The 13,466-nt window shown below is 44.4% G+C and overlaps 1 protein-coding gene across 1 annotated transcript; it reads left to right on the forward strand.

Annotated features, from left to right (window-relative positions):
• Positions 1 to 3,610: 3,610 nt before the first annotated feature.
• ESAM (endothelial cell adhesion molecule) lies at positions 3,611 to 13,360 on the forward strand. Its single transcript, XM_074303928.1, has 7 exons — positions 3,611 to 3,831; positions 9,153 to 9,337; positions 9,907 to 10,105; positions 10,387 to 10,542; positions 11,375 to 11,497; positions 11,815 to 11,941; positions 12,215 to 13,360. The coding sequence occupies exons 1-7, from the start codon at positions 3,762 to 3,764 to the stop codon at positions 12,528 to 12,530; spliced, it is 1,176 nt and encodes a 391-aa protein (XP_074160029.1). The 5' UTR covers positions 3,611 to 3,761; the 3' UTR covers positions 12,531 to 13,360.
• Positions 13,361 to 13,466: the final 106 nt, after the last annotated feature.

A 13,466-nucleotide genomic window follows, 5' to 3' on the forward strand; every position in this document is an offset into this window, starting at 1 on the left:
AAATCAGGTAAGATTTAAAATATTTCTGGTCATTGAAAACCAAATGACAGATAGTTGTAGACTAGTGATTCTGTTCTTTAGTCTGGTGAATTTTGACTTGTTTTGACCTTTAAATTTCTTCTTTTAAGTTTAACTGACTTCCCAGTGACTAAAGATAAGTTTGAAATAATATAATTTTCATTTGTGATGAAAGTGATTCTTAAGGGTGGGGGGAGATATGTGTGTGTAAAATTACCTGTTCTGGTATATGCTGACAAGTCATAGCAGTACACAATATGAACACAAGCATCCTGAATCGTATAATTATAGCACTTCTTCTTAAGCAATGTTTCTAAACTATAACAATAATCCAAATGTACAGGAAAATTATATTATTACGAGGAATACCACATGATATCCTTAAGATAACAGTACTCCTCACCTCTAATCTTCCTTCTTCCCTTATGCTTAATAGTTGCTCAACTAGGGAAGGGAAGTGTGTGTGTGTGTGTGTGTGTGTGTGTGTGTGTGTGTATGTATCTGAATCTGAGAATGTGGAGCCCAAAATAATTAACAGTCATGTTAGCATTCAGCTTTGAATGAAAGGAACCAAGGATTAGAGGAAAGGAGGTTGTCTGGAAAAGGCCTTGGGTGTAAAATCTATGCATATATATTTAGAAAAATGTAGGAAGGATGGCACATTGTTACTCTCAGCTTATAAATATTGCTAAAAACAGAATGAAATGAAACTATTTGGACCTCATTGAACTCTTAAAGATAGGGTGATGAAGAAAGTTACTAAGCAGAACCAGTATTTGGAAAGATTTTAGAGATGTGGAACTGATTGTGATTTGCCTAAAAACCTAATGAGACAACATATGAAACTGACATTGGCTTTTATTATCTATTTTATTCTAAATCACTAATTCACAGCCCAGTTTTTGTATGTTATGTAAAATAATTTTATGAACAGCAGGATAGTTCACTTTTTATGATACTCAGGGCACAAAAATTTAATCCATTTTATGAAAAATAAATGTTTCATATGCCAGGCTATAGAATTTAGAGCAAAGAATAGGTGTCACTGATAGCTTTCCAGCACTTGGAAATTACCTGGTCAAAAAAATTGAATTCTAGGAGTTGGAGATCTTAGAGATCTGCCCCCAGCCCCTCAGTTTATAGAGGAGGAAACTAAGTTAATTTGTTCAAAATTATAGATAAAATTAATAGCAGATATGGGTCTAGAAACAAGGTTTCTTTGTTCTTCATCCTTTGCTCTTTCCATTAAAACTTGCCTCAGATAAGATTGAGAAATGTACTATAGAAGATTAAAGAAAGTTGTCGTGATTTCAGTAATGTGAGGACTCTTCAGAGTGCATCTTATTAAAGCACTTGACAGCCTGGAATCACCATGGCTAAACAGAAAAGAATCTCTAATGACAGGCATTAACAGGAAAAAGAGGCAGTGGAAAAGATCTCTTTTTTTTTCCTTTTGTAGATTTTGCCTTATGTATCAAAAGGGTTATTTGAGGTACCTTGGGAGGATGTGCTCCTAGGATGTGGTATCAGATGTATGTGGTGGGAGTGTCAGTTCTTTATGGAATGAAATCAGGCACAAGCTGTGGGATTGATTTAACTCAAATCTGGAAACTAGACGAGCATGCTCACAAATTTTCAACTGTAGAAAGTGGAGCTTGGAGAATACACAGATCTTAAAAGGATATTGCTTTTATGTTGATGATTAGCATGCAAAAATTTAATTCACCCCCTAGTTGGATTGGTGTTTCCTGGACTTCATGTATTGGACTCATACTTCTCAAGGCTTCTTTATTGCCTCTGCCTCCAAAAGTTTTTCACCTGCACACACTCTACAGCCAAATACCCACAGCACTAAATTCCTGGGGTTTCATGGCTTGTCTGATGTTTTGCATGGTTGTTCTTGGCACTTTGACAACTCACTAGCCATTTAATCTGGCGTTCTGTCAAGCCCAGAAAGACATGCCAGAGAAGGAATTAGGGAGGAAATAGTAGGGAAGAATGAGACTGTGGTCACCACTAGAAAATGAAACTCAGGAGTCATGGTTCCTCTCTTACTCCCTTAAACTTTGGTGAGATGCTGTGCACTTAGTAAACCCTTAACAAGTAGTTGTTGCTTTTGTCTTGACATCTGTGGTGCCCTAAAATCCTGGCACCCAGAAGGCTGGCAGCAATGAAATGAGTTACTTAAGCTCTCTATCCAACGTGACTTCTGACTTTATTTTCAGCCTAGTTTTGCACTGTTTGAAGCATCCCCCTCCTCCTCCCACCGTAGACTGGAGAAGAAACAGATGTTAATGTATTTCATTTGAGCAGTGGCGGCGGAGGTCCCCCGCGCTGCTTAACCATTACCAAAAAGGCTCTTGGTCTGGTAGACCTGGCGTGTTTTATTCCCTGTGAATTTAATTAAATTCTCAGCCAACCCGAGGACGCAATCCTGAGCATTAAAGGCTCAGATAAGGCCTTGAGCCTTGCTCCGGAGGGGAGGATAATTGAGGGCTAAGTATTTTCCCCGCATTCCACCCGGTATGTCTTGGGCTACGAGCCACTCCCCTTCCCGAAGGAGGATCCAAGAGGACCCGAACACCTGGTTTTCATTCTCAGTTTATTGAGCCGCCTTAGGTCAACTAGAGCCAGAGATGCATTCAGGGGGTATGCCATGCTCTGAGATCCGTGGGCCCTGGGCCCGCATTCTCGTTGTCGATTTCTCCCCTCTCCACTCGGTAAGAACAAAGCCACCAGAGTATTCGTTATACCGTCCTTGCTAGCGGGGTGGGGAGTGCTGCTTGGAGTTTTCCTGACCGTCAGAGATTTCTTGATTTTCGAAGCTCTTGGCCCAGGAAAAGAAGGCTGGGCTGACTGAGTAGCGTCACAGACCTACTCTCCCAGTGGTAGCCCCGCCCCATGTCCCCAGAAAACTATTGGGGGCGGAGAAGGGGGAGGCGCTGAATAACCTGTGCCCAAGGCTGGCTGCATCTTTGGGCTTTTGCGGCTGCCCCGGCCGTGACAAAAAGTCCTAGGCTGCTAGTGACGCCCACTGGCCCAACTTAAGAAGGACCTCCTGCTAGGGAGGCGGGAGGGGCAGGTTTTTCTTTTTCTTTTTTTAAGTTCAGGATCCTGTTCCACTCCTTATGTATAGAAAACGGTTTGAGCAACAGCTCTGTGCGACACCCACCATCACCTTTATGGGTTGGTGAAAGAATCCTAAGGACCGCTCTGCGCTCAGAGCGGGCTCCGCTCGTTGGTTCTCAATCCTTTTCCTTTCCCTGATCTCTTTTTTTGCTCAAAGTCCGCCGTCCCCTCTCCAAACCCCCATTCCCGAGACTCAAACTCCTGAAAAACTGGCGAAGGAGTACCTATAGTAAGGATTTTAGCAACAGGACCCTTTCCCAGGGCGACACTGCTCGGTGACAAGGATGTCGCCACCCACCTGCCCCCTCTTCATTGGTTTTTACCTCCAAGAGGCTTTGGGCTTCATGTTTTTGAAGAAGGAAGGAGCGCCGCTTCGCGGCTGATCTAGCCACTCGAACCCTCGAACCGTGACCTCTCCGCCCCCACGAAGGCCCCGCCCCTGAGCACCCTCCCTCCTCACTCCCCGAAGTCCGAGACACCCGAGTTTGAGCCGCCGCCCACGGAGTCGTTTAGTGTCTGTGGCCGGGGCTGGTATTCTGGCTCCCGCTCGAGCGCAAACGCAACACCTGTTTCGGGATTTGGAGTACCTGAATGCTCTGGGGATTGGGAGTGCCATGGTCCCCCTGCCTGGCCCTCCATGGTCCCTCCACCTTCAGCTTTTTCTCCTGGGGATAACCACTCTCGGTGAGTTCGACCTTGGCGGGACCCCCTGGCTTAGAGTGTGGTGCAGTGGTCGCTGATGCGATGGGAAGGCTTCTGACACTCTGGATGCTGTTTTGGGAGGAGGCGAAACTTTTGAGCATTCTCATATTTTGAGAGAGGAGAAGGAAAGTACTTTTACCTCTTCCGTGACATGACAAGGCTTGCTGACCGTCTTGGGCAGATTGAAGGAGCCCGAGTTCTCGGAGTGGGAGAGGAAGGGAAGGGAAAGGCAGTAGATGTGGACTTTCTCAAGGGCTAGTAACCCCATTCCTCCACTCCACCCCGCTCCATCTTCAGCTAGGATGAGCTGAGCTGATCTGCTCTGAGCTCCCGGTGGAGAAACCAACTATAAAGAGCTTAAGGGCTTAACCGCACCCTCACCCACCCCGTCGGAGAAGGCTGGAGCTGGGGGGGACCCCTTAAACAATCTGAAAATTAACTATCTTTTGGGGTTTCACATTAAAGTATCACTATACTAGCGTCCCCTTCCTTGGGCCTCCTCCTCCTCCTCTATTCCCCCCACCCTCAGGCTGCTTCCTGCCCGGAGAACTAGGGGATGCACCCTCGGGAGCTTGGCAGTGAGGTTATTTGGGACACAGGAAGTGTGGGGAGGGGGAGAAGAGGAGGGGGGATCTATGGGGGAGAGTGGGGCAGTGCAGGCTTGCAACCCTAAAAGGTTTCCCACTGATCTTTCATAGGATAAAACCGTCGGGTTTGAGGGGAGGAGGGACTGTGGAAAACATGAGATACTCCTTGAGAGTAAGTGCTTGAAGATCTTACAAACGAATCTAGTTCTTGGTTAGGATGGCGTAACAGAACTCATTCTCGCTGCTACATCTGAAGGAGAATGGAAAGCTTCCAGACCCGTTACTCAGCGTACCTTATCTCCTGACGCTCTTTCCTTCCCCGGGCTGATTATTTTGGGAGGGGTGGAGCAGATGGCCACCTCTGTTGTTGGATTGCAGTGTAAGCCAGAGCAAAGTTAGGGTCCGGGTCAGTTTGCCCATCATTATTACAGCTCTCGTCACACTGGTCTTTAAGGGAGAATTAAGAGATTACAAAACAAAAACAAAACTAAAACCTGTGGTTGAATATCCGGACACTCTGAATCTTTTGAGGACAAAAAGTAGTAGGATGAGGGAGCCTCCCTCCATTATACTCTAGTTTGATCTAGTTCCTAATATTGGAGTATTACATTTTCACACTCCTTTGCTGGAGTTCAAAGATTCCTTTACTAATATGCTCATTTCTGCAAAAGACCCTTTCCAGTCTTTGGGTGAGTGTGGGCCTTTAGGAAGTAGTAGTTGCTACTGTTGGGGATCCTCAGGCTCTCTCAATTTCTTTTTGTTTCTTCTCCAATTTCCCTTTGGGCTACCCAGGCGTAGAGGAAAAACTGCCTCAGACCTAGATTAGGAGGAGTGAGGAGGGGGTGGTTGTACAGAGCTGGGTTCATACTCACTCCTCAATTCCGCTGCTGCACCACCCTTATCTTCAACTTTCTGTCCCTGCATTAGAGGTTACCTACTTGATCTTAAGGGGCTTTACCCCTCCTGAACTGGCAAGGGGCTGGTTAATAGCCCCGTTGGTTGATGATCCTCAACCTTCTGGTCCAGGCTCAGCTCCACTCAGTTCATTTTGTTCTCCATGACTCTGTGTTGCTGCCCTTGGGGCGTGAGAAGCCAGCAAGGGGAGGTTCCCAGAGAAGGAGGGAGACTAAAAATAGCCAGGGGATGGTGGAGGCTAGGGCCTGAGCTGCCTGCTCCCCTCTTCTTTCCTCTTTCCAGAAAAGAGCTCCCCTGTGCTGGTATGGTCCTTACTTTGGCCCAATCTCTATGTCCTCACTACCCTGATACCTCTCTCCACTCCAATTAAGATCTGGCCAAAGGCCATTGGAATGAAGGAGTCGGGAGGGAGGGGGATGAGAAAATAGGATATCTGAATAATTTTAATTTTTTTCCCTGAATAGATTTTTAGATTTAGGAGGTAGAATGGAAAGTGATGGGCTATATATTCTTAGAAATCCTAGGAGAGTGTGCATACACTCGTTCTCTCTGGATGCTTTAGCCCCATCACTTTCGAAAACGTTAGAGTTGTGAATCCAAGCTCTGGAGAAAGACTACTTCAGAATTGATCTTTCAATTGGGTTATTTTCTTGGAATTGGGGTGGAATGGGGGTCGGGGAGATAGGGAGAGTAGAAAAAAGGAAGGGGGGCTTAGTCCCCTTCTCTCACTCCCCAACACATGCACAAAGAAATGGATGGTGGTTCTGCTGTCTCAGTTCCAGATTTAAGAGCTTCTTCTGGGAGAGAGAGAAATATAGGTTTTCCCAAACTACCGAAGTTTGTGATTCCAGAATTGCTTGCTTGCAGGTACAGAGAAAGCTTTTGATAAACTTTCTCCCAGGCACTATTGTCCTCCCACCCCTTCCCAGCTAGGCATAATCCAGGAAAAGTATGGTCTCTTTCCTTTACCTCTTACCTCCTTATAGCAAAGAGAGAATAATAGGGAGAAATATCAAAGGCACTAAAATGTAATGGTCCAGCCCCATAGGGGAAGAAGAGGTTTAGCTACTTGGCCGGATAATTTTGGGGTGGGGTGTCTCCGGTTTTGTTCCCCCCCCTTCATTGTCTCCCTACTTATCTCTCTGGCCTTTCTTTCCTGTCCAGCCTGTGAAGACATTGCCAGGAAACGGGGGAGGGGTGTGTGTGTTTTGCTGGTGGGAACACTGAAAATCCAAAGGAAAGAGGTGGGTGAGGAAGGGACCCTTCAAACAAATGGGGACAGTGGAATAGGTGGGGGAAGGGTGCATCCTGCACTAGAGTCACTTCCTCCCTATCTCAAGGGAGTAGTCAGGACATTTTAGAGGGTGGCTATGATTAATCCCAGATTCCTATACCGGTTGCTTGTGGCTATGTCCTAAACCCTCTTTGTCTTCCCAAGTTTTGTTAATTCTGACCTTCTTGCCGTCCTTCCAACACAACACTCCATTTCTAAACTTTGTACCTTTTCACTGATTGACCCCATGTTTTTTGACTTTTCCTCTTCACTTCCTTCCTAGCTTCCTTGGCTTCAAGACTGCTAAATCTCACATACTCCCGGCAAGAGACCTTATTCTGTCCTTGCACTGCTAGGGCTTTCCTTCTGAGATTATCTGCCATTTTACACTATATCCATCTGGGATGTACATAATTATTTGAATTTTGTTTCATATATTAGATTTTTAAATTCTGTGAAGACAAAAAATTTAAGTACTTAATAAATGTGTGTTGATTTACTAAACCCCAAATGGGCTAGGGTTTAAGAAATTTAAATTACAAAGCAAGGCCAAGAAGTACCTGAGGGGTTGCAGAAAAATTACTGGACTGAGGGGCGGGGAGAGTCTGAAGTCTGGATCTCTCTTCTAGCTTTCCATTCACTAACTCTCTGAACCTGTTTCTCTAATTGAAAAGAATGTTTCAAACCTTAGTCAGGAGAGGAGGAGCCTGGATTGGATGATCATAGACAAATTACATGACCATTGTAAACCTCAATTTCCTTATCTGAAAAATAGAAAGAAAAATAGCACCTATCTCACTGAATTGTCAGGATAATTATATGTAAAGTTCTTTTTAAATCATAAAGCCTTCTGTGGATGTCAGCTACTATCATTAAGTGAGAGAGATGTGATTTCATCTATGTGAAAATGATTACAATCTAGATAAATGACACTGGATACTATTGGACTTGGAGTTAGGAAGGTCTGAATTCAAATCCTGTCTTAGTCACTTTAATTTTATGATTCTGGGAAATTCGTTTAACCTTCTACCCCAGTTTCCTCGTCTTTAAGGGGGGAGAATAATAACACCTGCTTTTCAGGGTATTTTCAGATTTGCTTGAGACTCAGAGGTTTTAAATGATTTTTCTCTACCCACCAACATGAGAAGAGAGCCTTGGAAGGTCAAGACTTTGGTTCAAGCCCAGTACTCTATCCCTCCGTCTATTAGCTATAGAACGGGAGAAGGAAGTTGGTGAAGACTACTTCTAATAAGCCTTCTATCTACAGTTCATTGATTTGATATTTAGAACCTAAGCAGCCTGCCAAGACGGATTCCAAGGATGGCAGATTATACTACTTGGAATTTTCAGACAACTCAAGCAATTTGTTTCCTCTTACCTTCCCCCTCCCCCCATCATTTAAAAACCTGAGTTTTAATCACATATAAAGCGATGTTAGCACAGCCCACTAACTGTGCTAACATCGGGAAGGCAGCTTGGATAGAATTATGCAATTGTTATCAAGAATCTGAGTTTTTCCAATTTCTGGGTTCAAATACTGGGCGAGTCAGTATCTCCAAGCTTCCTCATCTATTAAATGCAATTAATAATAGCGACTGCTATATTGCTGAAAAGATCAAACAGCATAAATTAAATACAACTCTTAGCAATCCTTAACATTGTCTCCTCCCCCCCTTCCATTCTTCAGTCTATTTCCCATGATAGGTACGAGATAATGCCATTTCGAGAAAGGTTTGATCTGAATTCCCTCCCCAAATCTTCGCTTTTGAAGGGAGAAAAATCCTTTGTCCATGACCGGGAAGGCTCGGACTCAGATCCAACTGGTGCCAGGCCCAGGCATTGAAGTCACTTTTTCTTTCCCCACTCGTAAGAACTTTTGATAAAGCCGCCGAGTTAATGAGTAACTGGAGCGCTCCCACCCACGTGGCCCCTCTCTAAGTACCCCGTCTGGAGAGAAGAGAATGGCTTCAACCGAAGTGATGCAAACAAAAGCCGCCGCCCTGCACGCGAGTAACCTGCCTGTTACTTCGGCAGGGGAGTGAGTGGGCTAGCTCTGAACCCTGCAGTAAAGGCAGCACGGGAAGGAGCGGCGCTGATTTTTTTTTTTTTTTTTTTTTTCTTAAAGCACCAAGGGTAGCTATCCCATTCCTACAAGTGACTAGGAAGAGGAAGTAGGATGCAGGGATCAGGAGTGCTGACATAAAAAAGTTACTCCGCTAATTTTTGCTGTGAAAAAGGAGGAAATCAGTAAGTCTCTTTCCCACCCTTCCGCAAAGAGCTTTGAAATACCTCTTCCTAGACCTAACTGATATAGGGCAAGGAGAGAGAGGATCACAGATCTTAACCCATTCACTTTTGCAAGCGCGAGCTCGAGCGTCATCCCATCTCTCGGCAGAGGTCTATTCTCCGCGAGGCGTGGGGCAGGGAGGGTGGGCAGAAGGAAGAATGATTTTTTTTTTTTTCTCCCTTACTCTTTCCCCCTCCCTCTGCCCAGCTCCTCAGTGACGTCACTCTCTTCCCTCCCACAGTGTCGGTTTCCAGAGGAGCCCAACTGAAGGTGCACCTGGGTTCTCCCAAGGTGGAAGCAGTGGAAGGGTCAGAGGTGGTGCTCCCTGCATGGTACACGCTGAACAGAATGACGCCTTCTCTGAAGCCCGAGGCCTCCCTTTTCGTGCTGTGGTTCCTGGAACAAAGTGGGAAGGAAATGGTGCAGGTGAAGGAGAGGGATACCCCCAGAGAAGAGGCAGGACATCATTTAGGAAAGGTTTTATGGGGAGTTGAGACCTCGATGAGACTACGGGGTTGGGTGGGTGCTTAGGCCAGGGGGTAGATATTGTTAGAACTTATTATAAGGGACCTTAAAAACCGTTTAGCCCAATTTATGTCCATGTCTTAGAGACCACACACTAAATTATATTCACTATTATGTCCATTATCTTATTCAAGCCTGTTCTCTTTTTGTCAGTATATCTCCAACATCTGGGAGGAGCACAATGCATGAGTCAAATAGGGAAGACCAAGTGGGGTTTTCTAAAACTAACTAGTTGGGATAGAACAGAGACTCATCATTGAGATGGGGCAAGACAGCAAAATGTAACATGCACACCAGGAGCACATAAACCAATACAAAAATCAATCACCCCACAACTGAATTTGTTTTGTTACTTGCGTTATTTTGACATAATTTTAATACAAAATTAAAAGTTTGCTTTGAAGGCTGCTCGTCTGTTAAGCACCTCCAGTGCCCAGTAATGAGGCCTTTCCATTCCTTTGTCTTTCTAGGTGCTGTCCTACCTGGATGGAGTGTTAATAATCAAGGAACCTCGAATATCCCTAGTACACACCCTGCCCTCCAGAAACGTATCCCTGAAGCTAGTCCAGCTCCAGGAGCAGGACTCTGGGCAATACAAATGCTCTGTGAACGTGCAGGACCAAGGAAATAGTATGTCAGATGTTGGCAGCTTGGAACTTGATGTTCTGGGTAAGTGAACAACACTCTTAAACTCTTGAGTCTGTCTCCCTTTACCCCTCCATGCATAAGAGAGATATTCAACAATGTAAAGTATTATTTAGATTTTTAACTTTTCTTACTATTGACATCCAACCCCAACTTTTCTCCTCTCTTGTTACCCTTACAGTTTGGTGTCTTCCAAAAAGTATATAAGAGAACTATGGACTTAGGGAAGGTGGGACAGAGCCATTAGTTTTTTCTTTCAGAAGTAATTGATCTTAGTCTTTCACCTGATCCTTTCATCTCCTCAGTGTCCCCAGCTATCCCCTCATGTCATCTCCATGGTGTTCCAAGAATGGGAGCCAATGTGACCCTGACTTGCCAGACCCCAAGAAGCAAACCAGTTGCCCTGTACAGTTGGGAACGGCTCCACCCACGGGCCCAGTTCTTCTTCTCACCTGCTGTAGGTGAGAAAATTTGGGAAAATTTGGGAGAACTTGGGAGAACTTGGGAGCTGGGGTGCTAGAATGTTGAGAGGGCAAGAAAGGGAAATGTCTAGGAGTTGTCAGAGTGAGAAAGGTTGGAACTGAGCCTTTCCTGATTCTTTCTCTTTAAATTTCCTTATACCATTTTGTTTGATGTTATTCTAATTTATATTTCATGTATTTGTGTATATGTCTTACAGAAAACACTAGATTATAAATACTTTCAGTGTCTAGATGTGTCCTCTTTTTTCACTATATAGCTCTAACACGTAGCATAGGAACAATAATTGATTGCTGTTTGTTGAAGAGGAACAAGAGGAATTGAAAGGAGGGGAAGGGAAAGGAAAAACCCATTTTCAAAAGATTTCCTCAACATTCATTCAGATAACTGGCCTCTAGGAAGCAGAAAGCACTAGGAAGTAAGCCTGGATTCAGCGAGGGTTGAGATAGATAAGGAGGTTGAGGAGATAAGGAGGTTGGCAGGGATAATTTGGGAGTAAATTGATAAAGGTGTAAGGTAAATTGAGAGAGTAGTGAATTTCCTTTAGTCTCCCTTCCCTTAACCAACATTGTGGCTATACATGTCCACAGTGATGAGATAACAGATGGCAAGTTAGGAATGAATCTGAGAGTAAGCCTAACAGATAAAGTTCTTAAAGTATAAAAATTGGAACCTAGGAGGTTCTAAGTGCTATACTTCCTAGTACTCTGGTTGGAAATGGACAAACATGACATATTAGAGTTGTCTCCAAAGGAAATGCACAGTTCATTGGGAAAAGGTATTTATGGGCTCACCATTTGATTATACTTGCAGACAGCACCCGTGGGTCTCTGTTCCTCACCAACCTCTCAGCCTCCATGTCTGGAGTCTATGTCTGCAAAGCCAGCAACAAGGTGGGCAGTGCCCAGTGCAATGTGACTCTAGAGGTAACTTCAGGTCAGTAGGGATGATGCGGTGGCTACAAAAAGGGTGGTCAATGATGGGTGACAGCAAAGAAAGGGAGAAGTATAGGCGAGAAGGTCAAAGCACATGATTCTGGGATGAGTAATTGAAGCCTTTACTCCTATCCAAAATAATGAAATGCCAATCATTGACTGCACACATCCTAATCAACCCTTTCTTCCATTCTCCTTCCTATTGGGGCAAATTATGTGTTGGGGTGGTGGTGGAAGAGGAGGAGGATACTTCAGAAAAGACCAATTTTATGGAGAGTATTAATTGGATGTCCAGTTCTGACTCCTAGATTTTTCTAGGACCAAAGGCAGCAGTGGTAGCTGGAGCTGTGGTGGGCACCCTAGGGGTGTTGGTGCTGTTGGCTGTTTTGGTCCTCCTGTACTATCACCGGGAAAAAATGCAAGAGGAGTCAGCCAATGACATCAAGTAAGTGTCTCTGACTCTTGTACAAAACTTCAATTTCTTTGCATTCCTAATGAGCCTGGGAATCCAGCTACTTCTTGATAAACAGCAGTAGAGTCCATGGCTATGATCTCAGTTTCATCTTATAGCCAAAGGTGGAAACTCAAAATTTTTAAGAAATATTTAAAGAGATTAGAGTAGAAGGATCAAGTGATAGGGGAACTAGTAGGAGGTAAAAGCCAATCCCCAGAGTCCCTGACCATTCTGACTTGTCATTATACCTCCTTTCTAACTCAGGGAGGATGCTGTTGCCCCCCGGACATTGCCCTGGCCTAAGGGTTCAGACACCATCTCCAAGAATGGCACCCTTTCTTCTGTGACTTCTGCCCGTGCTCTCAGATCATCCCATGGACCTACCCGACCTGGTGCACTGACCCCTACACCCAGCCTATCAAGTCAAGCCCAGCCTTCCCCAAGGCTACCCAAAACAAACAGGACTCATCCTCCTGCAGTATCACCTACCCTTGCAGGGGTATCTTCTTCTACTCTTAGTCGGATGGGTGCTGTGCCAGTCATGGTGCCTGCTCAGAACCAGGAAGGCTCCCTGGTATAATTGCCAGCCTTATCCTGACTGAATTATCTACTGATTTGCCCTTTCTGCTGGCACCTCATGGGTGATTGTCCATGTTGGGAGTAAGAATGCTTTAAAGACAACCATATTCCAGACATGTAGCCTCCTTCCTCACCCCCCTGACTCTGCCCCCAATTTTTAATATCCTCCTTTTGGTCTAGACCCATGATTTCATTGGTACAGAGAACTTCCACTTGGAAATTCCCTTCTCTGACACAAATAGACAACCCATCAAAAACTTATCATTTTAGAGAGTTGACAAGAGCCCTTGAGAGGTTAAACTACTTCCCCAGAATCACACAGTTGATATATTATCAGAAGCATGACTTTAATCCCTGTTGTCCTGATCCAAGGTTTGCCTTCTATGTATTGCTCTAAGATACCTCTCTAACTCCCTGTGATTGTGGGGAAAAACCCATTTTCAAAAGATTTCCTCAACATTCATTCAGATAACTGGCCTCTAGGAAGCAGAAAGCACTAGGAAGTAAGCCTGGATTCAGCGAGGGTTTAGATCTCACATATTACCCCAGAGTCAAACTTTCTGCCTGGTGACTGGAGCTGAAATGCTGCCAAGATGGGCTTATAAGGAAGATAATGTGGTGGGGTTTATCTGTGATCACTCCACCTTCTCAAGATGCTTCTGCTTATATTCTTCCTGCGATTTTACCTCAGAGTCAACTTCGTTAATAACCTTTTTTGGTTGGATTATCATGGGGGAAAAGGGATGATGGATGTAATTTTTAGAAACTACTTTGAACTGACCTTTTTTTTGTAAATGTTAATAAAAAAACAATTTTTATTTGTATGGGAAAGTGAGATTCACATATAATTTTCAAAACTCCTTATAATTGAAGCTTAAGAAAAGAAGTAGGATACTGTTGAGTCATTGCTATGTAGATTTCATTCTTATAGAATCTA

The sequence above is a fragment of the Sminthopsis crassicaudata genome, chromosome 3 (assembly GCF_048593235.1).
Source record: "Sminthopsis crassicaudata isolate SCR6 chromosome 3, ASM4859323v1, whole genome shotgun sequence".
Lineage (NCBI taxonomy): Eukaryota > Metazoa > Chordata > Mammalia > Dasyuromorphia > Dasyuridae > Sminthopsis > Sminthopsis crassicaudata.